General features: G+C 34.4%; 1 protein-coding gene and 1 long non-coding RNA gene across 6 annotated transcripts in view; one reads left to right on the forward strand and one right to left on the reverse strand.

The window, feature by feature from the left end:
• LOC135681547 (uncharacterized) lies at positions 1–20,993 on the forward strand. Its single transcript, XM_065196075.2, has 3 exons — positions 1–778; positions 14,542–14,693; positions 18,105–20,993. Exons 1-3 carry the CDS (start codon positions 652–654, stop codon positions 18,825–18,827), a joined length of 1,002 nt encoding a protein of 333 aa, XP_065052147.2. The 5' UTR covers positions 1–651; the 3' UTR covers positions 18,828–20,993.
• Positions 15,374–21,870, reverse strand: part of LOC135681549 (uncharacterized) — a 19,722-nt gene continuing 13,225 nt past the window's right edge. For all 5 annotated transcript variants that reach the window (XR_016144473.1, XR_016144471.1, XR_016144472.1 and 2 more), the window contains one exon: positions 15,374–20,053. This is a non-coding gene — a long non-coding RNA (uncharacterized LOC135681549). The remainder of the gene's footprint in view (positions 20,054–21,870) is intronic.

Consider the following 21,870-nt stretch of genomic DNA (forward strand, 5'->3'; position numbering starts at 1 on the left):
AATCTTTTGTCAAACTAGACTATGGAACCGTTTAGCCGATATTGTACAATCGCAGGACAATGTATACAAATCTTCGGTTCTCTTGAAACATCGTAAGAAAGTTCGAAAGTGAAACGTTCCTGATTCTGTCCGCAATCTGTTTGAATGCTGTAGCTAAAAAAACTGCTTCAGACAGCGGGAACATGGCTCTTGGATGCAAGCTGACGGTGAGCATATGGGCTCGCGTCCCTTGGATCAGGCTTCTCTGACGACATGCCAGTTTTATTAGCAGCGTCAACAGCACCCGATGAAAGGCTGTATGCTTCAACAATGCTTTGTATGTCTGAGCCAGTGTAAAACGTCATCTTAGTGATACGTTGCTGATGTTTCCTAATTTCCTCTGTCTTATTGTTGTGGCTTCTAATCCGCCCTATCTCTCGCTGGATCGGCTACTTACATGAATAGAGGGAGGAGCAGTCATTAGAGCAAGTCGCATCACCAAGATTAACAATTCCAATTTTCATCCGTTTGGAGAATAGCTGTGGCTTCACTCAATGTACCAAGGAACTTGTGTGGACCCAGTCAGTCGTATCCAGCAGCCAGAGATCTCTGAGCCTTCAGCACAAGAAGGCTAGGCCAAATACGTGTTAGATTGTGATCTGGAACTCCAGAATGGACAGGGTAGCGTGGTACAATAACCTGCCAACCTTCAGAGACTCATATCAGCAGGGTGGAATGCCACATCAAGCAGCCATGGGTTACCATCAGCTTCCTTCTCTGCCAATGCAACTTCCTTACGGTAAGCAAACTTTCCTCTTTTCTAGCGGAATAGACGTTTCTTGTTTGTCACAGTTCGAGTCAAAATTTACAACTAAAATACTGTTATTGTCAAGTCAGGGTTTTATTTGTTATCATTTTGTTTTGAGAGTACACTTGATTTGAAATTAGCTAACAAAGCGGACCAAGAAATTGATTTAAAAAGCAAATCAAGTGTTGTTTGACTTGCAGTTTACTAGATTCCTGTTGCCCGATACATATGGTCCTTATGTTACATGCTCTAAACATTGTTGCCAAGGGCAAATTTTCTAGAAATCGTTGAACCTTGTTGTTAACCTTCAATTCCTTTCGTGTGCATACTTAAAATATTTGATTAAAATGTCTGATATCACAAGAAATACCAGAGATAGCTGTAGATTGGGGGAACTGCACGAATTCCCTCCAGAAAGATGCCACACGAAGCCGGAGGATCGAAATCAGTTTTCGCTTACTGCTGTCAGTTACAGTTTCGGGCGATTATCACTAATTATACCTTTTCCCTTTCTGTCCTTACGTAAGTCCTTTACATAGATACAATTTCCATCTGGCGAGCGAAGCAATAAACAGAACAAATCATCCATTTGATTTAATAGCATTTAAGGATTAGGGTGACCTAAAGAAGCTTACAGGATATTTTGTGGCTTACTGTTTTGTCTTGAAGAAAGTCTTACTATGGATTATGTCTTACTTAGTAACGATAAGACTTGAGTTTAAGGGGGCTAATCTTTCTTTAACTGTCTAATTTAACAACATTGACCTTGTGTTATTGCAATCGAGATTGTATGTTCAAAGGAATTTTTAGCGATAACACCACTAGTGTTTCAGTTTTGGTTCTGCTTTACATTCCTGTTCATTGCTTTCACCAAGTATTCCTTTAAGCGAAATAAGATAATGCAACTCAAACGCTAGTTATATGTGCAATTTGAAAATATTGTTGTATAAAAAATTGCTGGCTGACATCTAACAGAAAAGTGTCCGATGTTTACGTGTTTACGTGGATACAGGAAGATAAAAAAGCCCCGTGTGTTTAATAAACAGCTAGACAACATTTCTCTATATTTGAAATAAAACCTGTTTCCACAGAAACATCCAAACTCTGAGGTATCTCGGGTTTACACTCTTTTTTATAAGAACACAATTCTCAAAATTGGTCATAAGTTAAGAACAAACTAAGAATAAGCTGAGACTGAGCTACTGTAAAAAGCAATTTTAAACAAGGTTTTATCTCAAAAGCGAGGATTTTTAGCTGTGTGTTGGTGCTTTTTCGGTGAATATTCAGACTTCTCGGCAAATGAAGGTTGTGTTGGCAAATGCAGCCTGGACATCTCCCTAGAGCGAAAAAGCTAGCAATCGCATAACGACTGGCGCGAAGGCAATCGCACTGCTTGCACCCTATTGGTTTAGGAACAAGTAAAGAAAAATCCAGCTTCAGATTTTCGAAAAAATTAAAAACAATCTGCCTGAATTTAACTTCACTGGTTCTTATAAAAGAGTGTAATTGGCAGCGTAGGGGCCTAGAGTTAGAGGCAGCGTTGACAGAAAGGTCTTTATGTTTATCTTCCATTTTTTATGTATATGCAGAAAGAAACTGTCTACTTCAGATAATTATTTTGTACACAATCTAATATTTTTTGAAGTGTTTCAGTTATTTGCATTCATAATTTGTCACGCGCTAAATGATAATGATTGCTTCTGGAGACTGTATATTTGGTTTTTGAATTTACTAACAGGGGGCTCTCTGCGTGTGGTGATAGTTCTGGCGTCAAATAATACAACTAGACAAGCAATTTTATTTTAGCTGAAGTGTTCATACACAGCTTTTTGTACCAAACCCAATGTGCCACAAATACATAATATCATTACTTGCTAAGTGCATCCATTTTCATTAGAAACATTTCAAAATCCTTTTACATGACTTTTTAAAAAGTCTACACTCTTTTTCATTTATAAGAATATTGTATATGATAATATTAAGGCTCAAAATATCGAATTTTTATAAATATTACAAGAATATTGCTCGGCCTGAACACGCGTATTTATGTCTCATTTCTCAGCAGTTGTCTGTTTCGGGATATTCAAAACAGAGAATTGCAGAATTGACATACCTCGTTTTTCCAAAAGCGTGGTTTTTATTCAAGAGCGGGCGAGTTGCCTCTAAAACTATATCAAATTTGAAAAAAACGTTCAAAATATATTCAAACTCAGAAAAAAGATTTCTTTTAAGAATATAGGCTGGGAAGTTTTATAGTATTTTTCAATAAAAAGGAGTGTACTGTAGAATAGGAGAGCGAGTTCTCTTCAATACGAAAAATAGATTTTTACCCAATATACTACCACCAGTTGATATAGAAAATCTCATTTAGCTTTTTTAAGTTTACGTCTATATTGAAAGAAACCAACAACCTTTCTCGCAGGAACTTAACATGTATTTTAGAATAACAAAGAACTATAAAAATTTCATTTATTTGCGTAAATATCATCGATATGATAGAGTATACGCTATTTCTTTCAAGAATTTAAATGGAACAGAAGTTTAAGTTTAAATCAAACATTGAATTTTTTATAACACATCATCAAATGTTTATTTATTGTTCTGTTTCATACAGGATTATGTAGCAAGTTTCTAAAGTTTGAATATACGAGCATAGAATTTCCTTTAAACGGTTCTAGAATGAAGGTTCACCTCCTCAATAATAAAAAAGAAAAGGAAAAGTCGTAACTAACACTTCATTTCGTAACTTTGCCTTGAGTTTAAGTTCAGGCTGACTGTCTTAACTTTTTTTGAAAATCTGAGGCTGGATTGTTCTTAATTTTTTCTTAATCTAATAGAGTGTAAGCAGTGCGAGTGCTAGCTTTTTCGCTCTAGAGTGGTGTACGGGCCTCATTTGCCAACAAAGTGAGTGAGACAGCCTTAATCTGCTGACAAATTTGAATATTCACCGAAAAAGAACCCACGCATCGCTAAAAATCCTCGATTTTGAGAAAAAACGCTGTTCAAAATCGCATTTGCAGAAGCTCAGCCTCAGCTTGTTCTTAATTCGTTCTTAACTTTTGACCAATTTTGAGGCTCGTGTTCTTATAAAATTATTCTTATTTTGTGAATGTTTTCTCCAACTTCTCCAACAACAAAAATTATTTCTTTTTAATGAGTTTTATCAGATGTTCATTCCCAAGAATTGAACTTATAAATAAAGTACTATTTTTGGCCATTTACCAAAAATACTTTCCTATGATGTAAAGTTTAAAAAGTTTACAATCTCAAATCAGATTCAGTCCCCTCTCGGATAGCCCATGGACGATCCTTGGAAATGCCCGATAGTTGGTTGATGTGTTGAACCTTTGAGTCTTGTTTTGAAACTCGTTTTTTTGTAAGAACAATTTTACAAGAACACGAGTCTCAAAATTGGTCAAAAGTTAAGAACAAATTAAAAACAAGCTAAGGCTTAGCTATAATTTCTATTTACAGCAACTTTATCATCTCAAAAACGAAGATTTTTAGCCATGAATAGGAGCTTTTTCGGTTAGATTTCAAACTTGTAGGCAAATGAGGCTGTCTCACTCACTTTGTTGGCAAATGGAACCTTTACACCTCCTTGGAACGAAAAAGCTAGCATTTGCACTGCCTACACCGTTTTACTTTAAGAACAAATTATGAACGACCCAGCCTCAGGAACTCGAAAATATTAAGAACAGTTAGCCTGAACTTGGATTTACTGATTCTTAAAAAAAGAGTTTAGTGAAGTTAGTTCCTCGAGTTTTGTCTTTGATAATCTTATAAGAAGATTTTTTTGCATCGTGGTTGTCTGTCATTTGGACTTCTGGCATGCTTCAAATCACCCGCTGTTTAATGGCGATTTGTTCATGTTATCGTGTCTGTCGAACGAATGAAATCTTTCGATTCTAAGCCAGACTTGTTTTAAAACAAAACAAAGATATACTTGATATTTAAAATGGTTTGCTTCTTTTACTCCTGCAGTTGTAAAAAAGCCAAAATAACGACGATAAATGAACGTAGTAGAAGGCTGAGAGATATCGCAGGATAATATTTGTCATTTGTTAGAATGAAGGAATAAAGGCACTCATTGTACAGTCAAATACCAACAACTCGAACCTCCAAGGGGCCAATAAAATGGCTGTAGATAGGGAATGCTCATAGAGATTAGAATGCTAGAGTTATCTGGGGGTAGGGGAGTTATCATATGAAAATATTTGGCAAGGGGAATGCAATTTCAGTTCCACTAAGCAAATTCTCGAATTATCTGGGTTAGATTTATTTGGAGTTTACTTAACCTGTTTTCAAAGTCACTATACGCTCTTTTTTTATAAGAACAATTTTATAAGAACACGAGCCTCAAAACTGGTGAAAAGTTAAGAACAAATTAAAAACAAGCTGAGGCTGAGCTTCTGCAAAATGCAATTTTGAACAACGTTTTTTCTCAAAATCGAGGATTTTTAGCGATGCGTGGGTTCTTTTTCGGTGAATATTCAAATTTGTCAGCAATTAAGGCTAGCTCACTCAATTTGTTGGCAAATGAGGCCTGAACACCTCCTTAGAGCGAAAAAGCTAGCAATAGCACTGCTTACACCCTCTTAATTTAACAACAAGTTAAGAACAATCCAGCGTCAGATTTTCGAAAAAATTAAGAACAGTCAGCCTGAACTTAAATTTACTGGTTCTTAAAAAAAAGAGTGTAAATATATCGAAATCAATAGCGAAATAGAAAAATTGTTCGCCAGCATTACAACTGGGGGCTCGAACCCCGATGGAACCCCTTGCTACTGCATCTCTATCTGTATTGTTTATTTGCCCAAAATTAAATAAATAGAAAAAAGAATTGAAATATCACTTTGAGACATTTCAGCTTTTCGTTAAAAAGGTTACCGCAGCTGGCATTATCCCTCGGTGAGAACTGAGAAGACCTCCTCGGTTTTTTACTGCTAACTGATTAATCAAAATACAATGCGTCAATGTATCGATTCGATTGGACAGCTGGTTCTTTTGTCGTGACACTATCCGTGTCATCTCGCGGATGGTCGTGTTCTAATAGCGGGTTTTATGGCTGGCGCCAATCTTATGTTTAGCACACTGTCTAAATGTATCCAATGTTCATCTTGATTAATAGCTACAGCGGACACGTTTTTGCAGACGTATACCTAATGTTCGTTAACTGATACTAATCTATTAAAACTGGCTAGATCGCATTATCTACCGAAATCATCTTGCTTTCAAATTGGATATGATTCGAAATACTGAGCCGATTCAGTCGCTTTGTATTATTTTGATGCAGCCGAGTTGTTACAATACGCTTTTTATAAGAAACTGTCTTTAAGTAGCCGAGCCCTAATATGACCAATTAAACAAGAAACCATGGAACTGACTACCGATCACCTTCAACCTGAGAAGCTGCTCGAAAATCAATCTTTTAAAGATGGGCCGGAAATGATACTTTTCCACGATTAGGCACTTTTCCCCTGTTAAATTGAGATAAACAAATAGAAAGAAGAGCTACTTGTGTTCTTTAGGTGTTCAATTTCATGTTACCTCATGTAACCACTCATAAGCGCAGTCGTATTTTTTCCATGGGGAGGCTGCCAACGGCATAGGGTAGAAAGAGGCCTAGCTGGGGGTTCTAAGGCGATTTTCTTTTACATTTTCCATTATTGTTGGTACTTGATCTTTATTAAATCTCTTGCGATTATTTTTATCCATGAAACCTAGAACATAAAAAATTAGTATAATATATCGGTAGCCGACTTTCCTATTTCCCAGGAGGGGAGGGGGCTCAGCTCCCCCAAATTTTGTCTGGAGGGGCTCAAGTCCTAGAGCAACCCCCCCCCCTCCAACCCCTGAGTCTGCGTCTATGTTGCCACTTTGTGTTTGTATAAAGTAGTCCTTTGCATTTTGTATGTAAGAAACTTTCAAAGACGGAATAATGTCAACAAAAGGTAAATAAATTGGATGCTTATCCCGAGCCTGGTTTCTTAGAAAAATGTACTTTTTATTTGCATTGACTGGGTTGGGTTGCAGTCTACAAACCTTTTCTAGAATACCTTGTTTTTGTTGAGCCTCAGTATCCTAAAATTTTGAGCCAAAATGTTGTCCCAAAGACTAGGTACGTCTGTTCCAAACCATATAGTGTGAAACTCACATTGGTCTTGCTTTCCAAAGAAACTCAAATAAACAAAAAAATTAATTCTTGATGAGGACTGGGCCTTGCATTTTTCTTATTTTATTCTTAAATTTTAGCGATTTTGAGACTTTATATTATCAGACATTATTACAGACTATTTTCTTATATATACACTCTTTTTTTATAAGAACAATTTTATAAGAACACGAGCCTCAAAATTGGTGAAAAGTTAAGAACAAATTAAGAACGAGCTGAGGCTGAGCTCTGCAAAATGCAATTTTGAACAACGTTTTTTCTCAAAATCGAGGATTTTTAGCGGTGTGTGGGTGTTTTTGCATCAAATATTCAAACTTTTCGGCAAATGAAGGTTGTCTTACTCAATTTGTTGGCAAATGAGGCCTGAACACCTCCCTAGAGCGAAAAAGCTAGCACTCGCACTGCTTACACCCTATTAGATCAAGAACAAATTAAGAACAATCCAGCCTCAGATTTTCGAAAAAATTAAGAACAGTCAGCCTGAACTTAAATTTACTGGTTCTTATAGAAAAGAGTGTAAAGAATGAGAATTGTACTTGTCTCAAGAAGACATTCAACTTTAAAATCTAGGCGGGGGTATTTATTGAGAAATTTGGGATGATGCCACAGTTAAAGTAAATTTATAATTATGTTATTTGTCACTTTCCTTGCTGGACTTTAACGATGCAAACCAACAGAAAAAGCTCTACGAATCTTATTTTTAAATCACCTGAAACTTGCAGGAAGATTTTAGTGCAAGATTTTACAGGTGAACAAAATAAAGGGGTGGGTCCGAGGAAGACTGCCTCAGTTATTGCCAGACAACACTTTATTTTTTGAAGTAACATTTTTTTAAAGTTACATTTTTTCAAGTTTTTCATGATAGGGAAAGGCCTTTGAGCCTCTAGTGGAGCTCAAAAAGGGTAAGAGGGAAGGGTTTGGAGGAAAGGGAATAAAGATAAAGTTTGTTAATTTAAGTTTTGAATGATAGCAGGTAATATAAGTATGGGAATCAGGAAAAGGATAGAGCGTTCCAAAGTTTATAAGCTCCCTATTGAGTCGCGGAGGGTTTCTGATTGGCCTATTTCGATCCATGACTGGGTAAATATATCTCCTAGCTTAGTGTTTTGATCTAAGTTCTGACGTTTTATACTCTGAAGAGTGTCAGATAAAAAACCAAAGTATGACTCAAATTGTTCGATTTTTTCAAAGCCATTTTTGACATAATTTCAGATGATTTTCAAGTTCCTTCTTCCTGTTCGTTTTTTTGTGCGATTCTCAAGACATAAGCATGATTTTTTTTACATGGTGCTGTCAGCAATATCTTTTATTATCACAATATTTATGAGTATTAGAGAGTATTAAATGTCCTTTTCTTCTTCAAAGAGCTTGGGTTGCACCAGGGAATATCCATCTGAATGTTTCTATGCCTTACTCCATTACGTAATCAATGTACGCCTTAACAAAGCAACTAATCGTTAAAGCCCCCCGATCCTCTTCAGCACCTTATTTCTGTATGAAAATATTTATTTAGTAATTATATAATGTATCTAGCATCCAATAAACCAGTCTTGACTTTGTCATCGGTCTAAAAAGCTGATTATATGAAAAAGAAGTTAGGGCGTGTAATTGAAAATTGTTGACGATTCCATTTAAGGCGAACCAAAGTTCTGTGTATTTGTAGTGTCTTCATAAGATCCGTAAAATTTATTTTTATTATTTTGTAAAAAAATATTCAAGCAATTTTGCTGTAATTCTAAAAGCTATTTCTTTTTTGCAAGGATAAGTAGGGCAAAGATTAATAAAAGTAATTTATTTTAACATCTGCTAGAATCGCTCCTGTTTGATATTTCAGCCAAGACAAAAGGCCTTTAAGATTTAATAATTTATCATTCTCAAGTTAAATTTTATTTATGGCTATAACGGCAAAATATATTGCACGTTTTTGTTCACCAATTTATTTGGAGTCTTGTTGAATGCACAGTGGTTTTTGTGATAATAAAGTTTTACAAGCAGCCTTGTTTTTCCAAATTAAAAATTTACTTTGTTTTCCCACACAAATTTATAAAAGAACCCATATTGATCTTTATGCTCGTTATCTTATATTGAATGATTCATTTTATTTCGATTTGGGATCTTTGGAGAGCCAATGTCATATCGTTCATTTGTTTATAAAAGTTATTTGTCTGGTCTATTTATTACACTCTCAGTGGAGTTCACTACTATCACTTTTATTGTGCTACTCGCTTTGAATATGAAATAATCTTTGCCATCATAATATGCTGTCGAATAACCTTTACTACTGTGCCAATTAGAGCTTCTTGAAGAGTTGTTAGAACCTTTTTGTTGCAGCCACAGCTCTGCCTGTAATTTATTCGTGTGGGAATATGTTGAACAAACTTTGTTTCATAAGTTATTATATGCTGAAATAACTTCGCACATCGCGGTTTGGTCAGGATAAATCTGTATAGAACAATTTGGGATAACATCCACATTTTTCAAAAGAAAACCGTTTATAAAAAGCAGCTTGCAAGTTCACTTTTTTGATGGGAAATGTATGTGTTGTGACAACCTCGTGGGTTTCTAAACGTAGTTTTTGTTGGCAGCATTCTTCAAGCATATACGACCTAGTTTAAGTAGCCTCGCTTTGAAAACCCTCACACTATCCTCCCTTTCAGGTAAAATGAAACGAAAATTAATATATGTTTGTTTAATATGGATCCGTCTGGGTCGAATACAAAGATGTTCAACCCATGATTCTGTATGTCACGAGATTTACCTCATAGCGAAGCACGAGATACTGCTCAAGAGACAAGTTGAAGAAGACGCATTCTGATGGGGCGCCATATGAGATAAAATGAAATTTTCTTGCAATAAAACAAGCAAAATGTCGAACACCGGTTGCCAAAAGAAACCGCTAGGTACAGAGAAAAGCCAACTCGGAAAAACAAGGGTAGATTGGTTGGTATATAATTATTCCCTTAGGGCATGTATTTATCGGTATTGTTGTATCTTAACCATCATTTTGGAATTTTTCTAATGGGAAAAGAGTCATAAAACTGCGTAAGCACTATTGATTTGTTATTCTTCTGGGTTCTGAGCCCTCGAGTTATTCTGTAATTATAAAGTGGTTTGGAAATGGCTTTTAACCTAGTGAAATTATTTCCGGACACCAACAACCCACAGTGGCCAACTGCGGAAATTTCTGTGTTACATGCAAGTTCATTCGGCCAAATGCGGCTTGGAATACTTTTCTGTATTCCCTAAATAAACTTCTGCTGTGTACCACAGAAGCCACTTTGTTCCCAAGTAACTTCAGGCTGTCCGTAGTTCATTATGATTTTCTTTGCTAGCACGACTAAAAACCGAGCAAACTCCAGTCCATATTGTTATTTTGTAGACCAACTTTTAAATCTGTTCCCCGAGGGGATCGGGGTTGGTTATCAGACAACAAGACATGTTAAAGACAAAGAGACAATTATAGGATGAATGGTTATTCCTTGTTATTTGTTATAGCAAATGATACTAGTATTGGTATGACGCCACTAAACTATACGATTATGTTCAATTTTTTCTCAAAGTTATAGATAGGCTTGCTTGTCTCAAAATTTATAAGCAAATGTTTTAACTTGCTTCTCTTTATTTTATCCTTTAAACGTCTTTTACCAGGCACTTTATCACATAAAGTAATCATCCTTCTTAAATTGGAATGGTTTACATTTTGTCTCACTGTAGTCACATGTCGAGTAATGATTATAATTTTTACCCAGTTGAAAGAAAGCTTCTGCCACTTTGATTTTCTAGACAAAGTTCCATGGAGCTTAAAAATCATCCAAATCTGTTTCAGAAATACAAGCTCGTTTTTGGTTTTCAATTCAGTTTACTTATTCTTACTGGCATTAATCAATTTTCCGTCGGATTCTATTGTTTCTAAGATTTTACAGACATATTTTCACCCAAAACTTCTTAATAAGGCCAGATTTTCTATTGAGTAGCCAAATTCTATTTTTGTCTCTAGAGCTTTTGTTTTTACAGCACACAATTTCCGTGAATTGTGTTTTCTTTAAAGTATCAAGAAAATTTTAAGCCATCTAAGAAAAAATCAAATTAGGGTTATTTTCAAAGTATTACTTTCTGTTTTGTGTACTCTATTGGAAGCTTCGTCAAATTTATTTCTTAACAAATCAAACAGAAAGAATCATATGTTCCCAGTAAGCAGGTGCCTAACCAGACTGCTTCCAGATTTTTCATTTTACAATGAAAAAGTTTTGCAACGAACCAAAGTACTTCTTCTCTTCGCCCTTTTACGTAACGTTTGGCTTGTTGCAATATTTGTTGTGTCCCTCTCCTCTCTATTGCAATATTTTAAAACAAAGGTTCCATTATTGGTTATCAGTTAACAATCTAAAATAGTTTCAAACTCACATCACATACATATTTTTCCTGAGAATGATTTCTTGGTTTGGCAGAGAATTTTGAAAATTATTTGCACACAAAAACTTTAGTTTGCTAGGAAATACTTAACGATAATCCTTGAATCAATATCGGAAATTATATATTTCTGTGAATGAAATAAACTTAACGTTTTTTTATCTGACAGTAATCTTTTCATTTGGGAAACGATGTAACAAATTCAACATCGTCACCTATGACTTGATTCAGACAAATTCTTTTTACGTCATCCGGGATCCATTCAGATAATTCCGGAAGACGCTTGGCTTGAACTTCTCTGAAATATATGACATGCCATTTCGCAGTCCAATGGAATGTTAAAATCTCCCCGTATTGATTTGGTTACATATTTGTATAACACATTTTCTTCGACATATTTCCATCTCTGCAGAATTCAAATATTTGATGATGTTATCAGTGAGAAGGATGACATATTTCCATCTCTGCAGAATTCAAATATTTGATGATGTTATCAGTGAGAAGGATGACCCATTAAACAGCACGAATTAAGATATTCCTGGGAGCGAATATTTTTTGTTTTTGTTCATTTTAACTGCAAAAACCGAAATACCCAACAGACAACGTAATCTGATAACTTAAAAACCAAAGTCAGACAGCCCTGATAAGGGTTTTTTCTATTTTTTTTCCAGGAAACATTGGTTTTTTAATTTTTTTCTAAAACACTACTTTCACTTGAAATTAAAATTACTTTATCCTTATAAAGGAAATTGAAGGTTAAAATCAACTTCACATATTTTGTTTGTGGTTAGATCGTTTAGATAAAAAAACTTAGGCGTGTTAGTCGTCTTCACTTTCCAGAATGTTGATTACGGCTTGTTCTAAATTATAAAAACGTTCGTTGGTTATAGAATGATTTCCATGATGTCATGACGAGGTCTTCAAAGCTCAGTATCTCGGCTACTGATCATTAGCATTTCTGTACTGCAAACAGATAAGAGAATGATCTTTAAGGTTACTTTGCACATTTTTTACCGACAGTTATTCGTTTTGTCTTGTCAGAAATAATTTTTGTGTCGTGGCTTCAAATTTGGCAAAATATCTAGCTTACTCTATTGTGTAAGTTGAAAGAAAACCACCAATCCAATCACATTGTATTATCACGAACATTTCATGATTTGTTCTCCCTGTCTCAGTTACATTGTTCTTCCATATTTTCCCCATATTGCCATATTTTCTATGTGGGTGGAGCATCCATATTCGATGACATCTCTTCCAATTTTCAGGTTACATTTTAATCTTTTAATAAAATGATTCTTTCGCTAGCTAAGGATTAAACCTGATATTAATTCCACAGCTTCAAACATATCGTATTAACTCAAAGCTCCGGATTTAATGTTCTTTTCTCTAACCATTTATTCTATCAGACATGCAATTGAGGCTTGCATATAAACATGGATATCGTTTCCGTTGATTGGCTTATCTGCTCTCACTAGACGTCTGTACCAAAAAAGCCAACGATCTTGCCTGATGTGAGGTGCTAGTCGTATCAAATATAGTATTACTAAAACGTGGCATAAGCGGTCAACTTTTAATTTTGAATTCCAGTTAAAACTACAATTACAAATCTCATTATTAAAGGTAATTTGTAACTGGCTAGCCTGTGTTTACAAAATAAAATTATTACAATCGTAATAATGAGAAAAGAAAAAAATTTTAAAAGGGGAGTAGCTCTGAATTAGTCCAAGTTTTGTTTCTACAGCAGAATATATAGTAAGTGGTGCGAATGGAGATGCTTGTAAGTTTGGAGATGAGGTAGCGTTTCTGTTGATGATCAATGGACAAAGAATCACACATGTCGATGAATGAGCTGCAGGAGTTGCCTGCAGGAGATGAATGAACTGATGAAAAGATTGGCAAACGAAACAGACTTAAACCGATAATAATAATAATAATAATGTTGATGATAATAATAATAATAATAATAATAATAATAATAATAATAATAATAATAATAATAATAATTTAACAATTTGACTTGGTCAGTTGTAATACCATCTTTCATCTTTCAAGTACCTGTATCCCTACCTAATTACAACTGTTGCGCTAGAAAAGGTAAAAATTAAATAAAAGTGAGAAGTATTTTTTACAACTGAAGTTTTTTAAATTCGAAGCGTTTTTCATCAAACTCTATATACAGATAAAGGTAACATAAAGAAGGTTTTATTTACAACCGATGAAAAAATTCGAAGTGTAATAATCAAAATCTATATAAAATTTTCTAAAATGATGAAACTAGAAAGACTGATGAAAATGCGGGCTTCCTGGTAGACAAGTGACTTTTTACAAGTTTCAGTGCGCATTTTCGGCAAGACAACACAGGAACCATAGCCTTTTTGTTCATGCTGAAGTCTTTTGAAAAACCACTCACAACCTCGGGTTGTAAGGATTTGAACACTTCGATTGCCACCTTTGTTTTTGTAGTTTTTCAACACTGTCCCATGATTTTATTTTGCTCTTGGGTTGACAATCCAGGCAGCTCTGTCATATAAATGTTGTATCTTTTTTACTATTTCTTTGGGTAAGGAAAGTTGCAGTGGCTAGCAGTACAACAATAAGCATCATTGCCTTATACATTGATTCTGCTACATATTGGCTGACTTTTTCACGAGTTCACAACAAAGGTTTTACTCGGGTTGATGTTAAGTTATTCATTATCTATTTATCCAATATCTATAAGTTATTTACGTTTTCTTAAGTTATCCCTTATAAATTTATTCTTGGAATTTCATATCAATAGTCAATGGTCTTTTAATTTCCATTAGTTTGTTTAGTCTTCACCCCCTGTCTCTGAAGGCGTAGATTGTCATGGCCTTCCAAATTCTGCGATCTCTTGTACATAGAACACTTTCATCATAGCATCATTTGCCTCCGTCTTCGTCTTCATGCCTTTATTATTCCCTGCCATAATGATATATTTCAACCTCTCGTTCCGTAAAACATGTTCTATTGATTTTCCTTGTTTTTCTCTGATTCCATAGCAAATCATTTACTGTGTTTAAGAAGGTCTTTTACGGCTAAACAGACTTCCCGAATGACGATTTCTTTCCTTTCTGATGGATATTTGACATAAAGCAATGAATATTATGACTTTTTCTGTTGTAAAGTCAACATTGATATTTTCTTATAGGACCGCCACGCAAGCAACGGCGGGAACGAACAACATTTACGAGAGCACAATTAGAGATTCTTGAAGATCTCTATGTTAAAACCAAGTACCCTGATGTGTTTATGAGGGAAGAGATTGCAATCAAGATAAACCTACCCGAATCACGAGTGCAGGTATGAAATATCACCCATCTTCTGCAAGTGAAGTTAAATCCCGTTATTCCATTTCCTGGATAACTCCGGATTTCGCTAAGTCGGACGTTTTATGATTCCCATTGGATTCTCCTCCTTCCTTATTCGAGCAAATAGTCGTGACAGGGATAAGTCTGAGGTCAGGCCGTTTACTTACCCCTTTTAGACCCGAGTTAACGGCAGTTAATAGTTCGATTTACAATTAAAACCCACAATAAATAGAGCTCAAGTATCTTGTAAACCTTATTAATTCAATCGTACGATGAATCATGTTGTAGCCACGTGCGTTTAAAATAGATTCAAGGTAAGACGAAACATTTAGTTCGGGCAAAGAAGAAATGCATATATGTTGATCATCATTTTAAAAATTTTACAAAAATGCTACATTTCCAACAAGATTTTTAAGGATACAAAAAACAAAGTTAACCAGGTCAATTTTTTTTTAAAATCCAACTTGGGGCAATAAAGAGTTTGTTCAAAAGCTCATGAACAATACCTTTAAAAACTACTGCCTCGATAATAATTCCAAATGTTTTCGCTATGATGATTTTTCTTCATTTCTTCCTCTTTTGATATCTATATGATATCTCTTCCTCTTTTTTCTTTTTTTATGCTTTGCAACCTATTTTTGCTCACTTTGTTTTACTTCAGAACATTCTTTGTTTACTTCAGAACAGAACACTCCATTCGATAACTAAAAATCTATTTTATGATGCTTTTGATCTATAAACTATTTAATTTAACTGACTTGGAAAAATTGTCGATCTGCCAATCAACTAAAGACCAACATTTGCCGACTAGCGTACACAAAAACGGAGGATAAGGGATGGAGGCGGGGCGGTGTGCCCCTTTTACACATCTCTATTTAAAGGAAAATACTAGAAACCAAAAGAAAGTACCGGATGTTGCTTAAATAAAGATGTCCTCGCTGTGTCTATAAATATTTGGCCTCTTTGAAAATTTTTAATTTTTAAGGTGTTAGACAGTCAAAGTCCAAAATTCTAATAATGTTGCGTCCTTTTGCTCTGGTATTTTTAGACCCAATCAATAGCTGGTCACTTTCTTGGTACTTCTCCAACTTAAAACTTTTACTTGTCCATCTACTGTGGGTTACAATTAGGGTATCTTAATCAGTTACAGAATGCAAGTCATTTTAATCTGAGAAAAACCCAGACGTTACTTAATAGTTTTTCTTTGTACACCCATGTCATAAACAAAACTGACTTAAAAACGATCACATGAAATATCGTTTAAAAGTCTTATGTAATAGCAAAAACACTCAAAGGCAAGTTCTATTACTCATCAGATTAAACCTACTTACGTATTTGAACCTCTGTTATGATCATTTTATCAGGTTTAATAAATTTTTGCATTAATATATAGCTTCTTCATGTGTCTAAAATCTCGTCTACTGTGACTCTGTAGAAAGCTGTCATTTAGAAATCACGAGCAAAATAGTGAACAATTCAACAATAATGAAAAGATTGAAATTTGGTTTTGTGTTTTTATCATAACGTAAGATGAACCATGAAAGCTTTTATTTTAAAACAACACAACAGATATTGGAGAGTTTTTATTTTCCCGTTATTTTGTGGCTAAACTTGTCTTCTAGGATAACCATTAATCGTCGCCGTTTGCCAAGCATTTGAGGCTTTTCTAATTTCTTATCGTTATTTTTATCACACAATTTATTGTGGTTGACTCTCAGACGTTTTGTGTTTTATTGATTTACTTTGGCCGAATACAACTAAAACCAATCAATGTCTTTATGGCGGGAAGAGTTCATTCTTGACTGAATGGAAAGACGCTTGTTCGGCTGAAAGGAAAATTTTGTGGAAGGCAACATCAGGAAAAATTGCGCATGTGTTATATGCGGTTTCAATTTCAAAATTCGCGCAAAGAAAACTGTCGATATGATTTCAAATTAGAGAAAGTGTATTCGGAAGAGCAACCTCAAAACCTTACGCTGAAAGTATTAATCTTTTTTTACATGAAATTATGCACAGTAAATTGATTGGATAGAATGCCCGCCTTAAATTTAGTCACTCTTTCTCACTAATTTAATTAATTTTATTGAATGGCGGTTCTCGCAGCTAGGTGTCTGGTACAACATAAATAGCCAACAGCACTATTCATGTCACCTCTTTTTACACGAACAGCTTTATGAATACATGAACCTGAAAACTGGTCAAATTAAGAACACAATAAGAAGAAGCGTAAACGAGGGTACAAGGGAAGTTTCGCCCAGATTAAATGTGCAAGGAATTTTGATGTTTGTATTAGTTCATGCAAAAAAGAAAAGCTCGTTTCCAGGTATGCTAGCTATGGTTTGAAACTGAAGAAGAATGTAGGAACATTTCTATAAAGAATTTTTTTCTTTCATAACAGGGCATATATTTGGCTACGGTTTTTACAAAAAATAAACCCAGTCCAGCGCAAAATATTGTCTCGTGTTTAAATTAAAGATTTTACAGTTTTCAGGGTACGAAAAAACGATTCAGATACTGGCCCACGCACCTATGGAACAAAATAAAGTTTTTAACAATAAAATTCCATGAGTAATGTTTAAACAGTAGAATCTGGATTTTTTAACAGTTATTAAATATCAACTTCCTCAAGATCCGAATCATTTTCAATGATAATTAATTCTTCATTAATCTGTTCTTCGTCGAGGTTGTCTTCATCATCATGCCAGTTTATACTCAACGGAGAATTTAAAGAAATTGATAATGCAAAAAAAGTAATCGAGGAAGCATGTAAACGTTGTCAAAAAGAAAATAGATGGTCATGCTTTTTCATCTTTCTCGCAAAACATTCAGATTAAGATCAACTTATAGTTTTTCTGATATAACTGCGCACTGCACCTATATTCTGATATAAGCGCATGATCCTCTAAATGGGGCGTGCTTATAAGCGGGGTACTAGGGTAGTTGGTGTTTGTATATGATGTTGTAGCTCGTCAGCACGACTGAGACGATAGCTTTCAAGCAATGCAGTAAAAAGTGTTACTATGTTTACTGTTGATCCTTGACAAAGTGCTCCATATCAAATTTTTTGTTTTCAGTAAGGTGTATATTCAAGAGGCGATTTTATCCATGGGACGCTTTGAACTTCATTTTCACATGATACTGCATGAAATTTCTTTGTAAAAACCTTCATTCGTGTACACTTTACACACAATTTGGACTGAGATATCCATGTCCCATATTCGAGGGGGGCACTTACTCGAGGAAGAGCTTATTAGCAATTTTTCTAAATAGGCGCTTATTCGAGAGGGGTACCTACGGAGAGACTATTTTCGTTATAACCTTTGCAGCAGTATTACAATCACTGTAAACCGTATTTATAAATATTGCTAATAATATCAGAATTACAAGCCTTCTTACCTGACAGGTTTGGTTCAAAAACCGGAGAGCGAAGGAAAGGAAAGATGCTAAGTTGAAGGTAGAGAAAGAACGCAAACCAGACTTGCAAGATAGAAGCGAAAAAGATAGCAGCAAAGATGAATCTTTGAGGGAAGAGACGCAAAATCATATTGACGAGGAAACCAAGGAAAAGGTTGTCAAAAAAGAAGAAAAGAAAGAACAATCGGAATCCCTAAGCAGAGAAAATGAAAGTAAAAAGGAAGCAAATATAGTTGATGTCACGGCTAAGAAGCAGTCGGAGACAAAACAGAATAAATCACATAATTTCTCTTCAAAGCCAGTACCTTTAAATTCTGTGGCAACCAAATTACAATCAAGCAAATCCCCAAGGCATAGTGTCAAAGACGAGGGTATACACCATGGCAACCTCTCTTCTGTGTCATATCCCTCGAGAACAATGTCTTTGCTGCATTATTCAAGGTCGTATACTTCGCCGAATAGTAGCTGGGATGAGGTTGATGCAAATTCAAACCCTGTATCCATGGTGAAGCAGAAATGGGAAAATGCTCATGATAACACAATGCCAAGCGGCGGCACACATTTTCCCATGACAAAGTTGTCTTCCTCTGTTTTGCCCCATTATACAAACTACATGCACCAGAGTAGCCACGCTTCGAACAACCAAAATGTTTACGATTATCCAAACAGTTACCCTTATCGTTCATATATGCAAAGACATTCTTCCCAGTGAATAATCGCAATGGAATTCAGGACAATTTCCATTGATTCATTTTCTGTACAGTGAAATGGGTAAACCAGAAGAAAAGTCTTAGATTTTTGGGGTTGCTTTTAAATGCAAGACGAAAGCCACTAGTTCTTTAAAAACCGAATTTATTTTTTGCCTGTGTATTTTTAGATTAAATCCTTTTTATAAATATTTCTATTTCCTTTCTAGGTCAATTAAATGATTTTGCCGTATCAATTTGTATTCAAACAGGAATTTGGTTTGATATGATCGTTTTTGTTCCTTTTCCATTTCTATTCAGCCCGCTGGATGCATTGCTATCCTATTTCCTTCAGGAAAACAGGGTTAAGCTTGCAAATATTGCAAACATTGCAAATATGAGCAAAAATTTTAACAATAGGACGGTAATCTACATTATTTTTTTTGCATTTGGTAAAAAGAAGTTTAGTTATTGTGATTTAAAGACCAGGTTGTGGAAGCAAATGTTGATGCAGAGCTTTTAAGCGCGCTGAGGAACGGAAACATAAATAGACACTCTTTTTTTAAGAAAACACTTTATAAGAACACCATGGCTTTCTTTGCAAAATATTTAAGCAACCCGGTAATAAGTCAAACCACAGATAAAATGAGAAGAATAAACGATGTTTATTGGAATTTGCACCTGCTAAATATACAGATGAAATTTAAACAGCTAATCAACCCTGCTAATGAAATGCTATGAAAACTCTTTATTAATAGTCCAAATATTCTGTTCTGTAATAAGTATGTACGGTGCATAAATTGACCATGAAATGAGAACAAGGTAAAGAACCCTATGACAACTCAAATTGACGAAAAGTCATAACATTAAGCCACGGCAGAAGTTATCTGTTTTTCTAAAAAGGTAGTTTAGGCAGTTTTTTGAAGCATATCTTTTTCTCTGAAACTATCTTCCACAACACATTTCTTGATATTTATTAAGAACCTCATAGATCGAGAAAAAATATGATTTGCAATGCAGAGTAAAATTGGACTTGTTGAGCAAAAATACAGAAATTTTAAAATCTGAAACTTTGACACATTACAAAATGAAATAAGCTGCAAAAACAATTAATGGATAAAGTAGAAAACTGTTTGAACCAAACTATCAGTATATCTAAGAAAAATTATTATTTTAACTGAATTGATAGTGTGTAATTATGGTTATTATATCAGCTCACGATATTTCGTATCAGATGGATGTTCAGCATGACCTGTTGGGAGGACGAAATAAAATTAATATATGTACTCACATATTCTACTCACACACGCAGTTTATATGTATTATGTTGAAGAAAATTCAGGGGGAATAGTGCCATGAGGAAAGTAAGAATTAAACTCTGGATTAATTTAACAATAATATATAATACTTTTTATTCAATGATGTGAAGAGCCCCACAAGCCTTAGTCGTATTGCGAATTTTGATGCTCTTTTCCACTGATCAGAACAACGAGAGGGTCATGGCACTTTTTCAATAGGAAAAAATGGAAAGAATAAATGCCCTTAACAATAAGGATCAAGCCTGCTCAACAATTAAAGACTTGATTATTCCTTGATATCCAGTGCTCACAAGCATAAAAGTGATGAAACGAACACAAATTGAATTTAGTTGTGGCTTGAAGGTGTTTTTTTCAAAAATATGGACTTTTTGGGAGGGTAAAAATTTGGTAAAAAATCATCAAAGTTAGGCTTAGCAAAATCATAAAATTTTGGCGAAAATATTTTTCGAAAAAACAATTAATGTGCTAACATATGATCGAAAGAAATAGAAAATGTATATGGTTCTTGCAGGAGGGTGTTTCCTCGATGAAAAAATGATTTTTTAGACAGCTCATTTTTTATCAAAAGATAAGGCTATAACGTTTGAAAAATCATCAAATTTTTCGAAATCTTTTTCATCTAAAAGTCAATTAATTCCTTTACATGTGATTAGAAGCAACACAAATTCAACTTTGTTCGGTCAGAAAGATGTTTGTCTTGGAAAAATAAGGACTTTTTAGACGGCTGAATTTATATAAAAAGACAAGGCTATACAACTTAAGAAAAATAAAAAAAAATTTTCACAGCTGTTTTCTTTTGAAGAAAAGGTAAGACTATAGCCTTAAGCAAAATTATTAAATATTTTCGAAACTATTTTTGAAAGGACCAGAAAATTAATATGCAAATGATCCTAAAAATGCAATTTAAATTTAGATGTTGTGTGAAGGTGTTTTTTAAAAAAATTGTGAACTTTTTTGAGAGGTCGGGATTTGATAAAAAAGTAAGGCTCTAGCCTAAGCAAAACCATCAAACTTCATCGAAATCGTTTTCTTTTACAAAAAAATTAATGCGCTTACACATAATCGGGGAAAAACAGAAAATCTGTATAGTTCTTGCAGGGGTGTGGTTTTTTGACGAAATAAGGACTTTTTAGACGGCTCAATTTTTGACAAAAAGTAATACAATAACTTTTAGCAAAATTATCAAATATTTTTTAAATGTTTTTATGATGAACACCAGAAAATTCACCTACTTATGATCAGAATAAACACAAATCGAGTTTGGTTGTGGCGTGAAGATTAACTTTGGAAACAATTTGGACTTTCTGGACAGGTCAAATTTTCATGAAAAAGTAAGACTATAGCCTTAGCAAAGTCATCAAATTTTTTTTGAATTTTTTTCTTCTAAAAACTAGTTAATTCACTTCACTATATATATATAGATCAGAATAAACAAAAATTTCATTTAGTCCTGTCATCAAGTGGTTTTTAAAAAATAACGATTTTTGAGACAGCTGGTTTTTTGAGAAAAAGGTAAGACTGTAGCCTTAAGCAAAATTTTGAAATAATTTCGAAACTTTTCTAGAGAACTCGGATAGATATGAATAGATTTAACACAAATTGAATTTAGTTGTGGCGTGAAGGTTGTATTTTTGTAAAGATATGGACTTTTTGGACGGCCGGTTTTTTTAATAAAAAGCTAAGGCTAAAACCTTCGAAAAATCATCAAGTTTTTTTCTAATGTTTTTTTAAGAACCCGTAAATTCATATG

The sequence above is a fragment of the Rhopilema esculentum genome, chromosome 12 (genome assembly GCF_057945365.1).
Source record: "Rhopilema esculentum isolate cy_ngs chromosome 12, ASM5794536v1, whole genome shotgun sequence".
Lineage (NCBI taxonomy): Eukaryota > Metazoa > Cnidaria > Scyphozoa > Rhizostomeae > Rhizostomatidae > Rhopilema > Rhopilema esculentum.